At 44.2% G+C, this 17,888-nt stretch overlaps 1 protein-coding gene and 1 long non-coding RNA gene across 6 annotated transcripts in view; one reads left to right on the top strand and one right to left on the bottom strand.

Moving 5' to 3' along the window:
• LOC144299755 (uncharacterized) overlaps positions 1-17,888 on the bottom strand; it is a 26,298-nt gene continuing 8,410 nt past the window's right edge. The window contains exons 1-4 of one of the 4 annotated variants that reach the window (XR_013366440.1): positions 8,971-9,383; positions 6,448-6,747; positions 6,050-6,287; positions 1-3,955 (exon numbers count right to left, since the gene is read on the bottom strand). This is a non-coding gene — a long non-coding RNA (uncharacterized LOC144299755). Of the gene's footprint in view, positions 3,956-6,049; positions 6,748-8,970; positions 9,384-12,893; positions 13,032-17,888 lie in introns of those variants that run through there. The other 3 variants (XR_013366439.1, XR_013366438.1, XR_013366437.1) reach the window with 3 other exon arrangements.
• The window catches only part of TMED2 (transmembrane p24 trafficking protein 2), a 9,445-nt gene continuing 6,820 nt past the window's right edge, over positions 15,264-17,888 (top strand). The window contains exons 1-3 of one of the 2 annotated variants that reach the window (XM_077875331.1): positions 15,264-15,553; positions 17,059-17,251; positions 17,650-17,670. In XM_077875331.1, coding sequence (XP_077731457.1) covers positions 15,374-15,553; positions 17,059-17,251; positions 17,650-17,670 — 394 coding nt within the window. In that variant the 5' untranslated portion in view covers positions 15,264-15,373. The remainder of the gene's footprint in view (positions 15,554-17,058; positions 17,252-17,649; positions 17,671-17,888) is intronic. The other variant, XM_077875332.1, reaches the window with a different exon arrangement.

Below are 17,888 nucleotides of genomic sequence, written 5' to 3'. Positions count from 1 at the left end.
TTCTCGTTTTTGTTTTGTTTTAATTTTAATTGCAGCATAGTTAACATATGTTAGTTTCAGGTGTACAATAGAGTGATTCAACACTTTTATACATTACTCAGTGCTCATCATGATAAATGCATTCTTAATCCCCATCACCTATCCTCCTCCCCACCCTGGAATCATTAGTTTGGTCTCCATAGTTGAGTCTGGTTTTTGGTTTGTCTTTTTTCCCCTTTGTTCACTTGTTTTGTTACTTAAATTCCACATATTAATGAAATCATATGGTATTTGTCTTTCTCTGACTTATTTCACTTTGCGTTACACCCTGTAGATCTATCCATATTGTTGCAAATGGTAAGATTTCATTCTTCTTTATGACTGACAATATTCTGTTGCACATGTATACTACATCTTCTTGATTCATTCATCAATTGATGGACACTTGGGTTGCTTCTGTATCTTGGCTATTGTAAATAATGCTGCAATAAATATAGGGGTGCACATATCTTTTTGAATTCGTGTTCTTGTATTCTTTGGATAAATACCCAGTAGTGCAATTGATTACTAGATCATAGGGCAGTGGTATTTTTAATTTTTTGAGGACATTCCATACTGTCTTCCACAGTGGCTGCACCAGTTTGCATTCCCACCAACAGTGCATGAGGGTTCCTTTTTCTCCATATTCTCACCAACAGCTATTTCTTTGATTTTAGCCATTCTTCAGTCTTTTTTGTAGATATTTGCTTCATTTAAAAAATGATTGTATCATTTTTTGGTTTATGGATGTACTATAACTTAACCTGGTCATATCTCCTTTGATAGACGTTGGCAGGATTTTCTGGTTTCTTTTAAACAATGTTGCTGTGCAAATGGACACAATTTTTTTTTCAACTTTACAAGAAGTGAGTGGCCAAAACATGTTACATCCTGATCTGCTCAGCACTGTCCATTGTTGCCTTTTTTTTTTTTTAAGATTTTATTTATTTATTCATAGAGACACAGAGAGAGAGAGGGCAGAGGCACAGGCAGAGGGAGAAGCAGGTTCCATGCAGGGAGCCTGACGTGGGACTTGATCCAGGCGGCGCTAAACCGCTGCGCCACTGGGGGTGCCCCCATTCTTGCCTCTTAAGTCAGGCATGAGGAGGAAGGCTGGAGGCCACAACTACCATGCAGACAGCAAAACCCCAGGGCTGGTGGTGTATGCCTGCAGTTCCACCCTGCAGTCATGAATCTTTCTAAAATGCAATTTTGCCCATGCCATTTTCTTACTTAAATTTTTTGCATGATTTCCATTGTTCTTTGGGGGCTGGGGCAGGGGTTGTCTAGCCCTTCTTTATTCTCCACATTTTTAAAAAAAGATTCTATTTATTCATTTGAGAGAGAGAGAGAGAGCATGAGCAGGGTGAGGGGGAGGGCAAAGAGAGGGTAGGGGGAAGGGGGAGGGCAGGGGCAATGGGGCAAAGAGACTCTGAGTAGGGATCCCAACATGGGGCTCCACCCTAGGACCCTGAGATCATGACCTGAGCTGAAGTCAGATGCTTCACTGACTGAACTTCCCAGGAGCCCCTTTATCCTCCACATTTCAAGGACACTAGACCTGTTCCAGTTTTCAGATTTGCCAAGGTCAACCCCTCAGACAATGCTGTTAGTAGTATTTGTGGAAATGATGCTGGAAAAGAGGCAGACTCTACTAAACCTGAACATATGCCTACTCTGTGACCTAGCAGTTCCACTTCTAGGTTTATACTCAACAGAAATGTCCACATTCTTTACTCAAAATCATACATTACAGGAGGTAAGCTGAATGCACCTTTTTTTGGGTCCAGCTTCTTTCCTCAGCATAAGAGTTTTAAGATTCATTCAAACGGTGGTGTGTATAACTAGCTCATTCTTGGGACAGTTGGGTGGCTCAGTGGTTGAGCGCCTGCCTTCGGCCCAGGACATGATCCCGGAGACCTGGAATCGAGTCCCACGTCAGGCTCCCTGCAGGGAGCCTGCTTCTCCCTCTGCCTGTGCCTCTGCCTCTCTCTCTCTCTTTCTGTGTGTGTCTCTCATGAATAAAAAAATAAAATCTTTAAAACAAAAATAGCTCATTCTTTTTATTGCTAATATTCCACTCTACAGTCATACTACATTTGTTGGTCTATTTACCTACTGTTGGACATTTGGGTCATCTCCAGTTTTTGCTTCATTCAAATATTATGAATCTTCACATGGAAGTCTTTCTGGACACATGCGTTCCTTTCTTTGGTGCAATAGTGCAATAGAAGTGAAATAATGTCTGGGTTACATGTTAAATGTATGTTTAACTTTTCAAGAAACGCTTAACTATTCTCCCAGATCGTTGTGCTATTTTACATTCCTACCAGCAGGGATGAAGTAGAACAGGCTGGGACTTTGTACTCTTACCAATGTCCCTGGGTGATTCTGCTGCTCACCCCAGTTAAGAACAGTTGGCTTAAACATGAGAGAATGCTCTGCATCACTGGCCATCAGGGAAATGCAAATCAAAACCACAATGAGATACCACCTCACACCAGTGAGAATGGTGAACATTAAGAAGACAGGAAACAACAAATATTGGAGAGGATGTGGAGAAAGGGGAACCCTCTGCACTGTTGGTAGGAATGTGAACTGGTACAGCCACTCTGGAAAACTGTGTGGAGGTTCCTCAAAGAGTTAAAAATAGACCTACCCTATGACCCAGTAATTGCACTGCTGGCGATTTACCCCAAAGATACAGATGCAGTGAAATGTTGGGACACCTGCACCCCAATGTTTATAGCAGCAATGTCCACAATAGCCAAACTGTGGAAGAAGCCTCGGTGTCCTTTGACAGATGACTGGATGAAGAGGATGTGGTCTATATACACATGGAATATTACTCAGCCATCAGAAAGGATGAATACCCACCATTTGCTTCGATGTGGATGGAACTGGAGGGTATTATGCTGAGTGAAGTAAGTCAGTTGGAGAAGGACAATCATTATATGGTCTCATTCATTTGGAGAATATAAGAAATAGTGAAAGGGATTAAAGGGGAAAGGAGAGAAAATGCGTGAGAAATATCAGAGAGGATGACAGGACATGAGAGACTCCTAACTCTGGGAAACGAACAGGGGATAGTGGAACGGGAGGTGGGTGGGGGGATGGGGTGACTGGGTGATGGACACTGAGGGGGGCACTTGGCAGGATGAGCACTGGGTGTTATACTATATGCTGGGAAATCAAACCTAAATTTAAAAAAATACACACACACAAAAGAACCACTGGCTTAGAGGGTGATGGAATTGGGGGGCTTTTTCTTCAGGAGGTGACATTGGAGCAGAGACCTGGCTAGAGTGAGGGAGGAAGCCAAGAGAAAACTTGGGGAGGGCCCTGGATGGCTCAGTTGGTGAACCATCTGCCTTTAGCTCAGATCATGATCCCAGGGTCCTGGGATTGAGTCCCAGATCAGGCTCCCTGCTCAGTGGGGAGTCTGCTTCTCCTCCCCCACCTGCCACTTCCCCCTGCTTGCCCTCATGCCCTCTCTCTGTCAAATAAATAAATAACATCTTAAAAAAAAAAAAAAGGAAAATAAAACTTGAGGGAGGTGGTTCTAGGCAGGGGGAACAGGAAGTGCAGAGCCTCTGAATCAGGAGCGTGCCTGGTGAGGTGGAGGACCAGCAGGGGGTCTATGGGCTTGATTGGCTCTGCAAGGGCAGGGGCCACAATAGACAGAGTGGAGGGTAGGGGCCCCCAGAGAAAGATAGTTTCTATGGTCTTGATTCTGAATGATTCTGGGAGCCACTGTAGGGTTTTTGAGCAGAAGCATGACATAAAGAAGCATGTAGGAGACGAAACTGAGGCCCAGAGAGATGAATTAACTTGCCACAGGTCACACGGTTAAGTGGCTGAGCTGAGATTCAGGCCAGGTCTGTCTATAGCCATAGAGCATGTGATTGACCTCTGTGTTCTCTTTGAGCTATCTTTGCTGTAAAAAACAAAAAACAAACCATAAAAAGCAGATGTTTACAAGCTGTCAGTGTCTTCCAGCCAAAGACCACAAGGAACACACTAGTAGCTAAGCCAGTTGGATTTAATACTCATTGAAGTGTGGGAGAATGCATACCATGGGGAATCGTGGGGCATCGCAGTAAGAGAATGTAGGGGTGTTAGAAAGAATGGTTTGTAGGATTTGGACTTTGGTTGGCTGATTCTGGGGAGAATTTAAGGACCTAGGAATTTTGCTCTAGAGTGTGTGCTGTCAGGAAGCAGGGATCATTCTAGGACTGGAGCTCTGAAATCTCATCTAGATGGAGGACAGACTAGAGCCAGGCTGAGACTGTATTTCGTAAATTGGCTGTTACTGATATTAGCCAAGAGAGGGAGATGTTGGGTATTTCATGGCCTGTACCATGCTCATATTTTGTCTCATTTCATCATGTCACAAGGTGGCCTTGTCTGATGTTGGTGTTCTGTGAAACTGTTATTTCAACACAAGAACACAGAGGCCAGCAGTCAGGGCCAGGCCAGCTCCTGGATGTCTCCTCTCTCTCGAAGTCATGAAAGCGATTTGATACTCCTGGCAGAAATATGGTCCAGGGAAAAACTAGCTTTGGAGCATGATCCTATCTGGAATTCATGGCTTCTGGCTGTCCTTTCTGCCATCTTGCTCTGCCATCTTACCCTGCTGGCCGGGCTGCTTCTGGACTGTACCTTGGAGGATGAAAACTTCTCCATGTGTGTGTTTGTTTCAAACAGCTTGATTGAGACAGTTCACATGTCATGAAAATCCGCACATTTAAAGGATACAATTCAAAGATTTTTGGTATATTCACAGATACATACAACCATCACTACTGTCTAGTTCTGGAACATTTTCATTGCTCCAAACAGAAACCCCATTAGCTATGACTCCCCATTTCCTCCCTACTCTGACACATGGCCCGAAGTAATAATTAATCTGCTCTTGGTCTCCATGGACTTAAGTATTCTGGATATATCACGTAAATGGAATCATGTAATATCTGGTCTTTTATGACCAGCTTCTTTCACTGAGCCTCATGTCTCCAAGGTCCGTTGTAGCATGGGTCAGGGCTTCTTTCCATTTTTGTGGCTGAATCATAGTCCACTGTATGGATGGACCACTTGTTGTATATCACTTCATCAATCCAGGGACTTTTTTTGTTGTTGTTTTAAAGATTTTACTTATTTATTCATGAGAGACACAGGCAGAGGGAGATGCAGACTCCCTGCAGGGAGCCCAATGTGGGACTCGATCCTAGGACCCCAGGATCACAACTTGAGCTGAAGGCAGGCACTCAACCACAGACACCCAGGTGTCCCAATCCAGGGATTTTTGAGTAGTTTCCACCTTCTTGTTGTCTCTTGTAAATACAGTACCTCCCTCTGAAAGCTAGGATCACTTTGTAGGAACCTATGTCTCTTCACAGAACTCCTTGTTTCTGAGAGATGAACCAGGCCCCAGAAGAGGGAGGGGTGGAAAAGAGCTTTCTCCAGGCAGGAGGCTCACCGACATTAAGAACTTGCTGGGCCAGGAGGCACTCTGGGAATGCAAAGAGAAATTCGGGCATAAGTCCCTGCCCTCAGGGAGCTCACAGTCCAGTGACTAGAGTGTGGGTTCTCCCTCCAGAATCCATCCCATTTTTCTGGTCTTCTTCAGGGGGACCACTCCTGCCCTTCTCCCCAGGAACCCTGGGCCATACTGAGGTTGTCTGGGGAGAGCCAGCCTGAGTAAGAAGGCAACAGAAGGAAAGCAGGGCTTAGACATGGGAGAGCAAACTGCATCCCCGTGATGGAAATTGAGCAACTGTCAATCTGTGCCTGATTTTTTGCTACTTTTCAGCTGCATAGACTATTAATCTTTAAGAATGAAAAAAAAAAATCAATTGTGGTGATGGTTGCACAACTCTGTGAATATAACAAAAAACATTGAATTGTATAGTTCAAAAGGGTAAATTGTATGGCAAATAAATTATATCCAAATAGTAACAAATAACACAATTAAGGACCATGATAGAACTACACAAGAATTTTATTGAAACCCAGAATAAGAGCAACTCACTCAGTCTGTGAAGCAGACAGTAAGCAGCCGTCCTGAGGAGACAGTAAGTACTCCATTTTACGGGTGAGGAATCAAAGACACTCCTGGAAAAGGAATTGAGTATGAGCCTCTTAATGAGTGACAGGGATAAGAATTCTATTTCTGGAGACCTGGCTAGCTCAGTCCATAGGCCATGTGACTCTTGATCTCAAGGTTGTAAGTTCAAACCTCATGTTGGGTATAGAGATTACTTTAAAATCTTAAAAAAGAGAGAGAGAGAAAAAAATTATATTTCTAGACCATAATCTAGTTTTTGAAAACACAATATTTCCTTAGGTACTGTTCAAAATGTCTAAATCATGCTGCCAATTAATTGACTTAAATTATTTTAAAGCATTTGTAGCATTGAGCCTGCCTACCATGAGCATCTCGAAACAGACATGAGGAAGTCTGTAGTTGTAATGCCTCTTGTTTTGGATTTCTGGAGTTTGTCAAAGTCTTTCACAACTCAAACTGGCTTACACAAAAAGTTATACAAACGAGAAATCCAGAATGTGGATCAGGCACAGCTGGATACAGGGCCTTAGTGATAGCCATGTCATCTGACTTCTTTTGTTCTCTGCCCCTCAGCTTTGGGTTTGCATAATGTTGACATCACTTTCATGCAGGCTATCCACACATGGTGTCAAAGGTGGTCTCCAGGACATGTAGGGTTACATCTGCCAATAATAATAGATAATTCAATGAATTTTCTTTTTTTTTTTTTAATTTTTATTTACTTATGATAGTCACAGAGAGAGAGAGAGAGAGAGGCAGAGACATAGGCAGAGGGAGAAGCAGGCTCCATGCACCGGGAGCCCAAAGTGGGATTTGATCCCAGGTCTCCAGGATTGCACCCTGGGCCAAAGGCAGGCGCTAAACCACTGCGCCACCCAGGGATCCCTGAATTTTCTTTTAAAAAAAAAAGGTTAAAAAAAAAAGGTTTATTTATTTATTTAATTATTCATGAGACACACACACACACACACACACACAGAGGCAGAGACACAGGCAGAGGGAGAAACAGGCTCCCTGCAGGAGCCTGATGTGGGACTTGATCCGGTATCCCGAGATCACGACATGAGCCAAAGGCAGATGCCCAACTGCTGAGCCACTCAGGCATCCCAATTCAATGAATTTTCATTGCATATCACTGGCTCAGCTTGGGACACATACCTACCCCTAAACTAATCACTGTATTTATGGACATGAAAATTGTTGATTGGAGGCACCTGGGTGGCTCAATGGTTGAGTGTTCGCCTTTGGCTCAGGTCATGATCCCAGGGTCCTGGGATCAAGTCCTGCATCAGGCTCCTTGCAGAGAGCCTGGTTCTCTCTCTGCTCATGTCTCTGCCTTCTCTCTGTGTGTCTCTCTTGAATAAATAAAAAGAATCTTAAAAAAAAAAGATTTTATCTTTAAGTAATCTCTATATCCATTGTAGGGCTTGAACTTACAACCCCAAGGTCAAGAGTTGCATGCTCTACCTATTAAGCCATCCAGGTGCTCCTCCAACAAAAAGGTTTTAATGTTGGAAATTGGTTAAACACATGCATTAGTTATCTATTGCTGTGTAATAAGTTACCCCAAAACTTAGTGGCTTAAAACAATAGTCATCATTATCTTTCATAGTTTCTGTAGATCTGGAATTTGGGAGCAACTTGGCCAACCAGTTCTTTTTTTTTTTTAAATTATTTATTTATTTATGATAGTCACAGAGAGAGAGAGAGGCAGAGACACAGGCAGAGGGAGAAGCAGGCTCCATGCACCGGGAGCCCGACGTGGGATTCGATCCTGGGTCTCCAGGATCGTGCCCCGGGCCAAAGGCAGGCGCCAAACCGCTGCACCACCCAGGGATCCCGGCCAACCAGTTCTGATACAGGATCTGTTGTAAAGTTGTAGTCAAGATATTGGCAAGGGCTGCTGTCATCTGAAGGCTTAACTGGGGCTGGAGAAGTCACTTCCAAGATGGCGCACTTGATAGCTGTTGGTGGGAGGCACTAGTTTTCCTCCATGTAGATCTCTCCCAGAGCAGCTAGAGTGTCCTTATGACACGATAGCTGTCTTCCCCAGAGGAAGTGAGTCAAGACAAGGTAGAAGCTACAATACCTTTCATGACCTAGCTTCAGAAGCCACACATCTGTCACATCTGCCACATTATCTTAGACAGAAGTGAGTCATTAAGTCAGTTCTCCCTCCCAAACCAGGAGAGGGGAATTAGGCTCCACCTTTTGAAGGGAACAAGTCAAAAATTGTGTGTGTGTGTGTGTATACAATTATTAACTTATAAATAATAAATTGTATATATACAATGTATTAAATTTGATATTATTTTATTTTTTATCTTAAATTTTTAAAAAGATTTATTTATTTATTTATTTATTCATGAGAGGTATATATAGAGAGGCAGAGACATAGGCAGAGGGAGAAGCAGGCTCCATGCAGGGATCCCAATGTGGGACTCAATCCCAGATCCTGGGATCACTCCCTGAGCCAAAGACAGATGCTCAACCACTGAGCCACCCAGGCATCCCTGAGATTTTATTTTAAAATATTTTATTTATTTATTTGAGATAGACAGAAAGAGAGTGAGCATGAGCAGAGGGAGAGACAGAGAGGGAAGGGGTGAGAGAGAACCTCAAGCAGACTCTGCACTGAGGACTGAGCCCAATATGGGACTCGATTCCATGACCCCAAGATCATGACCTCAGCGGAAACCAAGAGCCTGACACTTAGCTGACTGAACCACCCAGGCGCCCTGAGTTGGTAGATATATTTTGAACAACAGGTGATGATAGAAATGAGGAGCCAGGCAAGAGATGGTGAGACAACCCACTGATTAGCAGTAGCAGAAAGAGACTGTTCCAGTTAGGACTGGAAGGGATGAAAGCAAGCGTGGAGTTACCAGAGTCCAGGAGCTAAGACTACCCAGTGAAACTGGAACTTCAGAGGAGCTGGAGCCTTGAAGATGTAGTCACCAGTGGAGTTGCTTCCCAAAGCAGAGAGATGTACTGGCTTCCTCCTTCCTCTGCCCTTCTGTCAGCTTCTGTAGCTGGCCCAACATATCAGGAAGCGGAGTGCAAGGGAGCCTGGGAGATGTAGTTCCTTGTGATTCGAGGGCGAGCAGAGAGGGCTGCCAGGGTCTGAGATCAAATGGACAGAGGCCTAACACCGAGTCCCCAGATGGCTGATCTGATTAGGTGGTATTATAGTAAAATTTGTCTTCATTTCTGATTATTTTAGCATATATATATATGCATATATAAAATGTATATGCCGTGCCGGGCAATAATAAGTCAGGGCTCCAACTCACAACCCTGAGATCAGGATCTGAGCCAAGATCAAGATCAAGAGTTGCATGCTTAACTGATTGAGCCACCTAGGCACCCTTGATTGTTTTAATATATTAAAATTATTCTAAATAAAGTGACATTTTAAAACTGAAAGTGAAAAAAGAAAGAAAATCCCTTTGTTTCCTTTACTCTTCCCTAATTTTAAAACAGATTTCTGTGGCACTAGAAGGGAAAGGGTGTATTCATGCCCAGACCAGCAGAAAGCTGATCTAGCCTTTCTGTGGAAACAGCTCTTTGTTATTGTTTAAAACTTGCCAGCCTTTGACAGATGTAACCAAAGCACACCCCTTTTTGATTTCTAATCTGATTTCAGAGTCCCTGCCCCAACAAGCTTCTGATTCCAAGCAGAAAGAATTTATTTTGTCTGCTCTAGGTATATACCCCAGAGAATTGAAAACATGTGTCCCCACACAAACGTGAGTGAACAGTCATAGCAGCATTGTTCCCTGTAGCCAGAAAGTGGAAACAACTCAAATGTCCATCAAATGACAAACAAAATGTGGCCAATCCACACAAAGCAATATGAGTCAGCCATAAAAAGGAATGAAGTTCCACATGGAAGAAACTTGAGAATATGATGCTAAGTGAAAGAAGCTGGACACAAAAGGCCACATATTGTATGATTTCATTCCAAATCCATAGAGACAGAAAGTAGATTAGTGGTGGCTAGGGGCTGGGGACTATGGGGGATGAAGAGTGACTGCTAAAGGATACAAGGTTTCTTTCAGAGATGTTGAAATGTTTTGAGATTAGATAGAGGTAATGGTTGAACAACTCTGTGAATAATGCTAACAATCACTGAGCAGTACATTTGAAAAGGGTGATTTTGCTCTTTTCCTCCCTGGCTGCATGTAGCTTGGCCTCCATCATGAATGTCACAGTAACTACCCAGACCAAGAATCATGACCAACCTATTACTTCAGCGGAAATAAGTGGTCATTGGTGTTCTTCACCCTGGAAAGACAACAGTACCTAAGACAGAAATTCTGGCGAAAACTAGCCAAAATGTATAAGACCATATGGATGTCATCTTCGTATTTGGATTCAGAACCAATTTTGGTGGTGGTGTTGCTGGATCGAGAGAGGTGGTCAAGAAAGAATTCTTGAGACGTTTTATGGTGCAGTTTAGTAACTTTATTTAAGCATCAGGATGACGGGACCTGGGGACAGAAAAAGCTGCCCTTTTGCTGTTTGGAGCTGGTGGTTATATGCTTAGTGCATGGGGTGGGAAGATGTGGAGAGGATTAGGTCATAGATGTCTTCTTTGAATTTCTACTAAAAAACTACTTTTGCAAGAGTTCTCTGGTGCTTATCATTCAGTTTGATATGAACTGTCCCTAAGAGGTCCAGGCAATCATGAGACCCTGTAAGAATGTAGAAACCAGTACTTATTTGATCCTTATCGAAACCATGCAGGCTTACAGGTCAGCCTTCTGGGCTGAAGGTGAACATTTTTCTGCTTCTCTCTTATCAGTGGCAAGACAACTGGCTTTGGCATGATTTATGACTGCTTGGATTATGCAAAGAAAAATGGACCCCAACATAGACTTGTAAGACATGGTCTGTATGAGGAGAAAAAGACCACAAGAAAACAGTGAAAGGAACATGAGAACAGAAAGAGAGTTAAGGGGATTGCAAAAGCCAGTGTTGGTGCTGGCAGTGAGCTGGAGATCGGACAGCAGGAGGAGTAAAGACTGCAGTGACTATCTGTGGTGATTGTGCAGATTTTTCGTGAGAGGAGTAACTAAGAACTGTTCTGGGGGAAAGGGTGGTTTCATGGTATGTGAATTAAATATCAGTAAATCTGGAAAGAAGGAAAGAAGGAAGGGAGGGAGGAAGGGAGGGAGGGAGGAAAGAGGGAAGGAAAGACCTGATTTTGTTTTTTTAATTACATCTCACTGACTACCAGTAACCACCTGGTAGGTTCTGGGCTAGACCCCAGTGGAGAGATTCATTCATCATCCTACAATTATTAAGTACCCACTATGTGCCATCTTGCTGTGTTGAATGTATTCAAGGACAGCATGGCACATAAGCATATGCCAGTCTGTGCTGAGGAAAGTGTACATTTACTTTGGGTGACCTGGAAAGTCTAGAGAGCCTGTCTTCAGATATTGAAATAATGTTGAAAGATGCTTGATGAGTCATTTATGGGACTGGTGCTATAAAGAAAAACCTGGATGAAAAATGAACTATGCCAAGCATTTGACAATAATTATTTTAACGTCCTGTGATTAGAGTTACTTTAGTCTCTTTTCCAATTTTTAGATAGCATAGTTAATTACTTTTTAAAAAAAGGTTTTATTTATTTATTCATGAGAGACACACACAGAGAGGCAGAGGCATAGGAAGAGAAAGGAGAAGCAGGCTCCATGCAGAGAGCCTGATATGGAACCTGATCCCGGGACTCCGGGATCATGCCCTGAGCCAAAGGCAGATGCTCAACCGCTGAGCCACCCAGGGATCCCGTTAATTACTTTTATAATAGAAAAAAAATTCCAGATGACTTCTGGATGCATTTTTTTGTTTGGCCACCACTGTGTTTTCAAACATTGGAGTTAACTCTATCTAGATACGTATCTATGCTCCAATTTGCCACAGTCCTTCCCACTCCCTATTTCCTCCAGCTGATGCCATCTCTCATTCACATAAAACTGCCTGATCCCTAAAGTTATTTTTAAAAAGATTTTATTTATTTATTCATGAGAGACACAGAGAGAGAGAGAGAGAAAGAGAGAGAGAGACAGAGACACGGGCAGAGGGAGAAGCAGGCTCCATGCAGGGAGCCTGATGTAGGACTTGATCCCCGGACTCCAGGATCACGCCCTGGGCTGATGGCAGGCGCTAAACTGCTGAGCCACCCAGGGATCCTCTCTAAAGGCATTTGAATTTGGGTCCCCTGATTTATATAATAAAATACCCACAATTAAAAAAAAAAAATACCCACAATCTACAATTCATTATGGTTCACCAAGATGATAAATGTTCACATTTTAAGTCCCTGATACATGGATTTAGAATACTTAATCAAGGGATCCCTGAGTGGCGCAGCGGTTTGGTGCCTGCCTTTGGCCCAGGGCGCGATCCTGGAGACCCGGGATCGAATCCCACGTCAGGCTCCCGGTGCATGGAGCCTGCTTCTCCCTCTGCCTGTGTCTCTGCCTCTCTCTCTCTCTGTGTGTGACTATCATAAATAAATAAAATTAAAAAAAAAAGAATACTTAATCAATATGAAAATGGAAGTTAACATTTGATTTTTGGTTAAAAACAGAATTGCTCTTTGCACTTTTCTATGAGGTTCAGTGGCTTGGGAAGTCAAAAAGGCTGTTTCCATCAGATTAATTCAGTTTATAGGAAGCTATTGTAGGTATTATAATCAGAAAGAAATTTAACACAGGGAAGTGGAAGCATAGAGTAGGTTAGTGAGGCTGGAGAAACAGGCTCATGGATCTTAGAATAACACTACAGAACTGACCTGTCAGGAGAAGCAGGGCCTTTGCCAAAGTCTGGAGAATGGAGAATCAGGGGACTATTACTGGAACAATTGAGTTCAGTAACACACTGTCATAGCAAGGAGGCTTCCATCGTTGTAGCAGCACCGGTTTCTTGACACCTGAAGCGGGAAACTGGATTTTGGGCCAAGACTGCCCCCTATTGCCTGTAGGTCTTTCAAGAAATAATTCCTCAGAGAACAAAACAAAACAAAACACCAAAACAAAATTTAAAAAAGAAAAAAAGAAGAAGAAAAAAGGAAATAATCTTTCACATTTGCACAGCACCTTCACAGACATGGTGTCATTTCATCCTCATGATAACAAGCAAGGCATGAGGTGTCACCCCCTCTTTACAGGTGAGGAGACTGAAGCTCCAAGTTGATGGAACATAATTAAGGACACACAGCTATGTGTAAAGCCCGAGTAACCACTCAGGTCTCCTCATCCCCAGGCCAGGACAATGAGCTCAACTAATATGTGATGAATGAGGTCTTTTGTGGCCCTGTGGTGGGCTCCAAGAGAATGACATATATATGTCAAGGCTGGTGGCTCACGAGTGTTGCAGACTGGTAAATAACTGTAACTGTTGCACAAATCTGCCTGGAAAGCACAGAGGATGGGGAGATAGTGTTTGGCAGAGGTATATTTAGGGACGTTCTAGAGAAGAAAAGAGGTGACATTTGAGTTGAGTTTTGAGGTCTGAGTAGAAGCATGTCTGGAAACAAAGTGCAAAAAATCGTCCTAGCTGGAGGCAGGAGGTAAGTGGGCCTGATGTGGCAGCAGCACTTTAGGGGAACTGAGAGAATTCTAGCTTTGGAGGATTTGAACAAGGTAAAAAAATATTTTTGTGGTTGAAGTATTAATATACATACAGCAAAATTAGTTTCCTTAGTCTTATGTATATATTCTTCTTGATTTAAAAAAATAATAAGTAAGCACTAGGTGAAGATATAAAACTTTTCCAATATCCCAGGAGGTTCCCTTGTGCCCCTTCCTGGTCTACACCCACCCCCAACCTTCCCCATAGGTTTCTGTGGCATGAGGGTGTTTCCCAAGTGATGAGTGCTTTCCTGCTCAATACCTTAGCCAGGTAACCAGTACTGGATGGCAGGCAGGCAATTCATCCCATGGCCAGAGAATGGAGAAGTCGGGTTCATGCTCTGAAGGCATTTTCTTTTCCCATTAGAACTCATGGTCAGGGGTTCTGGGGTTAGGGTGGAAGGAGCTGGCGTGCAGATTGGTGGGGAGGTTTTTCCCAGAAGGGACAGGAGGCTTCTCTGATTCACAGACTCCTCTGATTCAGCTCCTTAAATGCGTAGTGGGATGGATGTGTCAGCAAGCTGGTAGGTGTGTTTTTTAAACTAGATTGAGGGGCTCCTGGCTGGCTCAGTCCATGGAGCACCCAACTCTTGATCTCAGGGTTATGAATCCCAGCTTCACGTCAGGTGTAGAGTTTACCTAAAAAAATAACATCTTAAAAAAACACAAATCAACAAAACAGCTAGATGGTAATGATCTGGAAGGTTAACAGGCATCTCAACTGGATCAAACCGATGGAAAACTGGGTAACTGGAGGCCTGTTTGATGCTGGTTAGGGAGTTCCTGGTGACAGGTGGAGGCCAACAGAAAATCTCAAAGCTCTTGGCGTGAGCCCTGTCTCCTTTTACTTCAGATTTTAAAAAAAAAAATATTTGTTTATTCATGAGAGACACACAGAGAGAGGCAGAGACACAGGCGGAGGGAGAAGCAGGCTTCCTGCGTGGAGCCCAATGTGGGACTCGATCCCGGGACCCCGGGGTCACGACCTGGGCGGAAGGCAGACGCTCAACCACGGAGCCACCAAGATGCCCCTACTTCTTCTTTTTCTTTTTAAAGACTTATTCATTTATTTGAGAGAGAGAGAACAGGAGGGGGGTAGGGCAGAGGCTGAGACTGTGCGTGGAGCCCCACAGACCGGATCTCAGCATCCTGCGGTCCCCACCTGAGGCCAAATCAAGAGTCCCACCTAACTGGCTGAGCCACCCAGGCACCTCTCCCCTTCTACTTCTCACTCCTATTGCTGCGTCCAGATCTTTCGCCATGTCTTTGGACAATCTTAGGGAGATGCACTACGGGGAGGAGGCTTCCAGACACTGTCGCTTTTTAGTACCGTCCACGTGAAATGTTACGTTGCGCGGGAAAGAGGAGAGAGGTGGGAGCAACGATGTTTGGTCCTTCGGAGCCACCGTCGGGCTCCGGTTGGGCGGAGCCGCCATGTCCCTCGGCGGCCGCCGTGCGTCCGTTACGTGGCAGCTGCCGGCGCCCGCCAATCCCCGGCGCCCGCATCAGCCCCCTCGGGTGGCGCAGCCGGAAGGGGCGGAGCTGAGGCGGCGGCGGCTGAGGAGGCAGCGGTGGCGGCGGCGGCAGCGGCGGCGGCTCTGGAGGCCGCGTTCCCGGTCCTGGCTTCGGCCCCTGCCCCACCATGGTGACGCTCGCCGAGCTGCTGGTGCTCCTGGCCGCTCTTCTGGCCACGGCCTCCGGCTACTTCGTCAGCATCGACGCGCATGCCGAGGAGTGCTTTTTCGAGCGGGTCACCTCGGGCACTAAGATGGGCCTCATCTTCGAGGTGGCCGAGGGCGGCTTCCTGGACATCGACGTGGAGGTGCGGGCACGCTGCCCCGGCCTGAGGCGTGCTCGCAGGGCCGGTCGGGGGTTGGCGGTGCTGGGTCCCCGCGGGGCCTGCCGGGGCGCGGGCCGTGGAGGCCGCTGTCCGAGTGCCGGGAGGGGCCCAGGCCGCCGCCTGGCCGCCGCCTGGCCCCCGCCTGGCCCCCGCCCGGGCGACCCCCTGACGGGCTTTTTCTCCCGCGGCCGCCCGGCTTCCGTACCCCGGATCCCCTCCGGTGCGGCGCCGTTGCTTAGTCGCTTGGGTTCTCGGCTTGAACCGCGGGCACCCCGTGGAAGCCGTCGCCGAGCTTTGTCGGCCAGGCGCCGCGTGTCAGCTCCGGGCCCACAGGGCACTTAGATGCTGAGGTTAGCCGAGGGCAGGTCCCCGTTGCGTCTTCAGCTGCACTCCGTGTTGTTTCAGATTAATGTTGGGGCATGACGTGGAAACTTCAGGGAAAAAGTAAAACGAAAGCTACCGAAGAAGGCTGGGCGGATATTTGCGTTGTGTTTTTTAAAATGTTTTCATAGAAAGAGCCTGAGCGTTTAACCTATTTTTGTGCGAACCTCTAGATAGCTCCGTGAGCCATCTCTGACGAGGGGGAAGGTGGAGTCGGGCCATTCGATTTAGGGGTAATGACTGCAGGTGGATTTGTGGAGAAGACAAATTATTTCAGGAACCCACAGTCCCTAAATTTGCTCCTCTAGTTTTATTTTAAATTAAGAGAATGATTCGCTTTTATTTTTTATTTTTTTTTAGGAAACCAAATGTAACTAATACTTTAATTCACTTTTAACATGATCGTTGGACAGTGAACTGCTGTTGGCACAAATTATACAGTATAACAGAGTTGGGCACAAATTATACAGTACAAGTGAGTCCAAAGATAAGGGGATAATGGAAGGAATGACTGGTAAAATTAGTTAAGGCTTTAGAGATGAACTATTTCAGTCTCCCAAGTTTTGCAGGTTTGACAGGCTTTCTAAGAGGAACTAAGTTGACCAAGGCCTAATAGCTGATTGTTAGCCCATGGATGAGAACACAGGTCTGTTGGTTTTCAGGCTAGCCTTTTTTTGTCAAGTCTACTGGCATCTCAGATAAAGTAGATTCTTTCACTGGTTTGCAGCAATCAATTAGGAAAACCTGAAAGTGTAGCTTGCTCAAATTTCTTAGTTTTTAAGATATTTTTTTCATATTTTGATATTAATATTTAAGTTTGTGTGTGTTGGTGATAGAAAGTCAGTTGGAGACCATGTGTAAGGTACTATTTCTGTTTCTAGCGGTTCGTATTTACGTTGGACAAATAAAACATGTCAGGATTGAAAGATGTTTTAGCGAGGATATCTAGTCCAGCCTTGTTTCACAAGTGAGAGAACTGCAGCCCAAAGAGGTTACTGTCACTAAGTGAAAATTACATTTTCTTAGTGAATATCCTACTGCTAGTAGCACTTAGGAAAAGTATGATTTTAAATCTTTTGTGATGTGCATTTCTTTCCTGCCTCCAGATTACAGGGCCTGATAATAAAGGAATTTATAAAGGAGACCGAGAGTCCAGTGGAAAATACACATTTGCTGCTCACATGGATGGAACATATAAATTTTGTTTTAGCAACAGGATGTCTACCATGACTCCAAAGATAGTGATGTTCACCATTGATATTGGGGAGGCCCCCAAAGGACAAGACATGGAAACAGAAGGTGAGATGAACATTCAGAAGATTTTGTTACATTTTAAGAATTAATATTGTGTACATTGTTATTCATCTGAATGGAGTGTTTATTTGGATTTCTTACTCTAGGTTCATTCACTGTCTTTAAAACCAAAAACTTTTGTGATACAAATTTTTTATTTCTCTGGGACCCTTAATTAACAAAAATAAGTTTCTGGAAGATTATGTTTTAGTTCTTTACAATTGCCTCTTCTGACAACTTTTCGTAGTCACTCTGCTTTTGTAGGTTATGTGTGTTTTAGGTTATTATGTTGATTTGCTAATCCTGGTTATATTCATCATCATTTGCTCTTTTATACATGACTAGTTTGGTTAAACTTTGTTCTTTTATTTTTGTGTGTGTTTATATCTTACACTTTTCTTTAGGTGGTGGAGATACCTGGGATGGTAGGTGGATGGATGGCTTCTTGACAGCATCTTGTCTTGCATAATTTTGTTTGCTGCTAATTTCTGCTTTCTTTCTAACCTCAGTTTGTTAGCATGAGTGTTTTTTCTTTTAATTAAAAAAGACCCCTACAACTAATTAGAGTTTTAGAGTGATTGTGTTTTGTGGTTTTTATTTGGTTGACGGGAGGCATAGGTTAGGTCACTTTATTTTATTTTAT

The sequence above is a fragment of the Canis aureus genome, chromosome 27 (genome assembly GCF_053574225.1).
Source record: "Canis aureus isolate CA01 chromosome 27, VMU_Caureus_v.1.0, whole genome shotgun sequence".
In the NCBI taxonomy this organism is placed as follows: Eukaryota; Metazoa; Chordata; class Mammalia; order Carnivora; family Canidae; genus Canis; species Canis aureus.
This window is presented reverse-complemented; position numbering and strand designations above follow the sequence as displayed.